The sequence below is a fragment of the Nannospalax galili genome, unplaced genomic scaffold, assembly GCF_000622305.1.
Source record: "Nannospalax galili isolate Female #2095 unplaced genomic scaffold, S.galili_v1.0 scaffold381, whole genome shotgun sequence".
NCBI classification, from domain to species: domain Eukaryota; kingdom Metazoa; phylum Chordata; class Mammalia; order Rodentia; family Spalacidae; genus Nannospalax; species Nannospalax galili.
In genome coordinates, this window is record NW_008347312.1 from 1,689,913 (window position 1) to 1,693,882 (window position 3,970).

The 3,970-nt window shown below is 46.9% G+C and overlaps 1 protein-coding gene across 1 annotated transcript in view; it reads right to left on the bottom strand.

Annotated features, from left to right (window-relative positions):
- Vwa3a (von Willebrand factor A domain containing 3A) overlaps positions 1 to 2,988 on the bottom strand; it is a 59,024-nt gene extending 56,036 nt beyond the window's left edge. Inside the window, 1 exon segment of the mRNA XM_008843831.2 lies at positions 2,969 to 2,988. Coding sequence (XP_008842053.1) covers positions 2,969 to 2,988 — 20 coding nt within the window.
- Positions 2,989 to 3,970: the final 982 nt, after the last annotated feature.

Below are 3,970 nucleotides of genomic sequence, written 5' to 3' on the forward strand. Positions count from 1 at the left end.
TTTTGTGATCCACTGAGTTTATTAATTAGGGCTGCTTATAGGAATGTGGAGAAGATTATTAGGTTATTTACAGTAAGGAGCACAGGCACCTTACTAGTGGCTATGCCACTGAAGGAAATGCCTTTCCTTCCCCTCAGAAACCATTAATTGCATTTGTATCCTCAGGGAAGGATGGGGCCTAGTAACCTCCCCCCCGCCCCCCGCCAATAATGTTGAGGGGCCCACTCTTGTGCAGATCTTGTTTTTCCCTTTCTCGTCTTTAATCCTTTATTCAGAAGATGCTTGTTTTCTGGGAAGCACCAGGATAATGTGGTAATGTCTTAAAAATAAGTCAAACTGGCCGGGCGTGGTGGCACATGCCTTCAATCCCAGCACTCGGGAGGCAGAGGCAGGTGGATCTCTGTGAGTTCAAGGCCAGCCTGGTCTACATAGTGAGTTCCAGGACAGCTGGGGCTACAGGGAGACCCTGTCTCAAAAAGACCAAAAAAAATAAAAAATAAAAAATAAAACTGACTTCACCTCAGCAAGCTTTCCTGGGAGACCCTTGCCATGGCATGAGCCCTTAAAACAGAAATGCCTCTAGAACATTGGAACTCCCCCACCCCAAGTGTCTCAGTTCCCCTTTCGCAGGGAGCAATTAGCAGTCTCCAAAGAATTCAGAGACCTACACTACTGGATTGTGGGATGACTTGTGTGGGCAAATTTGGGAGGGCTGGTCACATCAGACTAACAATGCAGTGTGCTAGCTAGAAAGAACTCTGCATGTTCGGCTTTTCAGCTACAGAATGCGGTGGGAATTGCACCTACCACTCTGCCCACTTCATGACTTTGTAAACAGTTTGCCAGATGCAAAGTATTACAGGAATGTGGAATGAAACACGCACTGCATTTTCAAGTGCTTAGCACAAGGCTGGAAGCAATCATCGATCCCATGCGCTTTTCAAATTAGTTTTATTTGTACGAGTGTTTTGATTGCTGGTATGTTTACTGGTATGTGTGTAGTGCCTGAAAAGGTGAGAAGAGGGTGACAGGGCCACCATGTAAGTACTGGGAATCAACCCACATCCTCCGGAAGACTAGCAAGTGCTCTTAACTGCTGAGTCACCTCTCCAACCCAAATTCATATACTTTTTAAAAATTTTATTTTTTTCAGATTTTATGTGTATGTGTATATTGCCTGCATGTAGGTAAGTGCACCTGTGTCATGCAATGCCTGTGGAGGATGGAAGAGGCTGTCAGATCCCCTGGGATTGGAGTTAAGGACAGTTGTTAGCTGCCATGTGGGTGCTGGGATTTGAACCTGGGTCTTGTGCAAGAACAACCAGTGTTCTTAACCACTGAGCCATCTCTCCAGCCCGTCCATACACTTTTGTAGTGTGTTTTTTGGTGGCCAGAGAGAGCTAGTCCTGAGAGAGACAGGATGAACAGGACACAGCCCTTACCTTCAGATCCTGGCTTAAATGAAACCTTGTTGGAGAGGAGTCTGTGAGCACATTTCTGAAGCACCCCCTCCATACTGTATTTCAACGTCTGACCTGTGCATTTACTGTCTGCCCCTTCCACTAGATGTAAGACCCTGGAGGGCAGGAAGTAATGTTCACTGCTAGGCTGTTTTGCATAAAATAATATCTAGAATATTGCAGCTGCTCAAAAACATTCATTGAATAAATGCAATAAGGGTAGCACATCCTGGGGATGAGGCAATGGGTTCTCATCCTTAATCCTTACGGCCTGTTACTCACTGAGTCCTTCTCCCTTGTTATCAAACCCTTTATCTTACAGCAAAGGGGAAACCCACCAGGTAGAGGAGAAGGCTAGGCTGTCTCCAGGGACCAAGCTACCTTGTAAGAGAAAATCCCCTTAAACCACAAGAAAAAGTTTTAAATCCATCCTCTTGACTCATGAGGACCCAGGACCCTTCCAACCACCAGATGAAATGCCTGCTCTTCTCTCTGTGAGTGGCTTGGCGCCCCCCCAGTTAGTGTTGGCCCCCTTTCCTTCTGATGAAGATTGCTGAGAATTCCTAACAGGTTTCACTTCTATAATCACTGGGATCATCTGCAAGGGCAGGTCCAGAGTTCAGGCAAAGGTGGACCGCATCACTCTGGGTGAGTGGTCGGACTAGAGGAGAATGTGTGAACTGGTTCTAGGCAAATAGCATTTTGGTTAAAAACATTGTTATTGGATACAAGAAAGTCTTCAGTTAACTTCTTGGTTAGTTATAGCTGAATCTAGGATGCTTCTAAATATTTGTTTATTCATGATAAGGCCATCTGCAGGGCATGTAATTTTTTTACATGTATGTTTGTTTAGTATGTGTGTACTGCACACACACATGCCATAGTGCCCTTGTAGAGGCCAGAAGACAACTGGAGTACATGGGGCCTGAGAACCACACTTGGTGGCAAGTGCCTTTATCTGCTGAGCCAACTTACCAGCCCAGGACTTGTATTTTTATTTGCAGTTACCTCTAGTACTCTGCTCCTGTGCAATCCTTGTAGAATGAGCTTTCCTGTATGCCGTTGATCTATTGCTCCTGTAAAGAACCAGGCAGAGGTTCTTGGTGCTTTAAGTCAATCAGGCCAGACCTTCTTCCCAAGGCTTGCCACTGCTTCAGAATCCACTCCTGGCTTTTCCCCCTCCCCTCTCGTCCTCTGCACCCTGGCAACCTCTGCTTACAAACTTTATTATTTTATATCATCCTGCGCTCAGGCCATTCTTGCTTCTAACAAACACCCTGTGCTCCCTTTGTCTGCCAAGGAAACCCAGAATCCTCTTTGTTATTCTCAAGCCCCATGGTGGACATTCTGCAGAAGTCCTCTTTGCTTTCCCCTCACAACCTTAGGTCAAGATGTCTCGGTGACTTTGGCAGAGCCCGGCACCTGGTACAATGCTTGCTACCTAGGAAGCAGATTGGTTTGGGCTTCCCCAACTCCCCTTTCCCACCTACCAACCCTGTGATACTCACCTCTATCTGCATTTCTTCATTTACTTCCTGCTCTTCCCAAGGAGGCACCTCAGGACCTTGATTCTCCTGGTTCCCACTTATAGTTGATCCAAGCAACTCTATGGAGACGGTTGCCCAAGGTGTTAGCTGGTCTCCAAGGTAACAGACTGCACCACTGCAGCTTGGGGCAGGGCAAGGGAAAAGCTTCCTCATCCAGGGAAGAAGGGACCACTGGACCACTTGGTCAGTAACCACCTCTGCCAAGTCAAACTGCATTTCTAGCCACTACAAAAGCAGGACTTGGCCCTCTTTTCCACTTTTCGAACCTCTGGGTCAGCAGAGAAATATGGTTTAGACCAGTAGAGCCCAGGTGTCTGCTGCCTTCTTGTGGTGGGAACTGGGGAAAGATACCAGAGACATCCAAGACTGGCTAGCTTTCCTCTTTAGATTCTGTAGGGTCTTTTTGAACCAGGAGCCTGGAAGGGAGGTCTGACAATGTGTACCCCTTCAAGTCCCAGCTCCACCCAAATCGGCCACCCAGCAGCAGGTCAGTGACCCCTCAGCAAGGTGCTATTGAGGTTATTCACTCCAGCGCTTCCTAAACTCAGGTATGGTTAGAATCACCTGGGGCTGCTTGCTAAGGCAGCATCTGTTTTCATCTTCACGGCCCAGAGCAGGGCCAGAACAGGAACCTGAACAATGGCCTCAGGTGATTATGATGTAACCACTGCTTGGCCCATAGTTTCAGAACCCTCTAAGTCTTTCTTTTTTGGAAGGGAGGCTGACAGAGATGAGGTGATCCACCTAAAGTCAATCAGCTAGTAAGTGACTAAGCTTTTCTTATTCCAGCCATTTTAAAGTCAGTCTTCAGTTCTTGAACCTTTAGTTTTGGAGTTCTCACCTCTGGGCCTTGTAGTACTTGTCGTTTAGATGTTCACCCCAGGCCAGGTCAGAAACAACCAAACTTCCCACACAAAAACTGTTTATTGATCATCAGGTACTCTGGGTTACAAAACCTGTGCA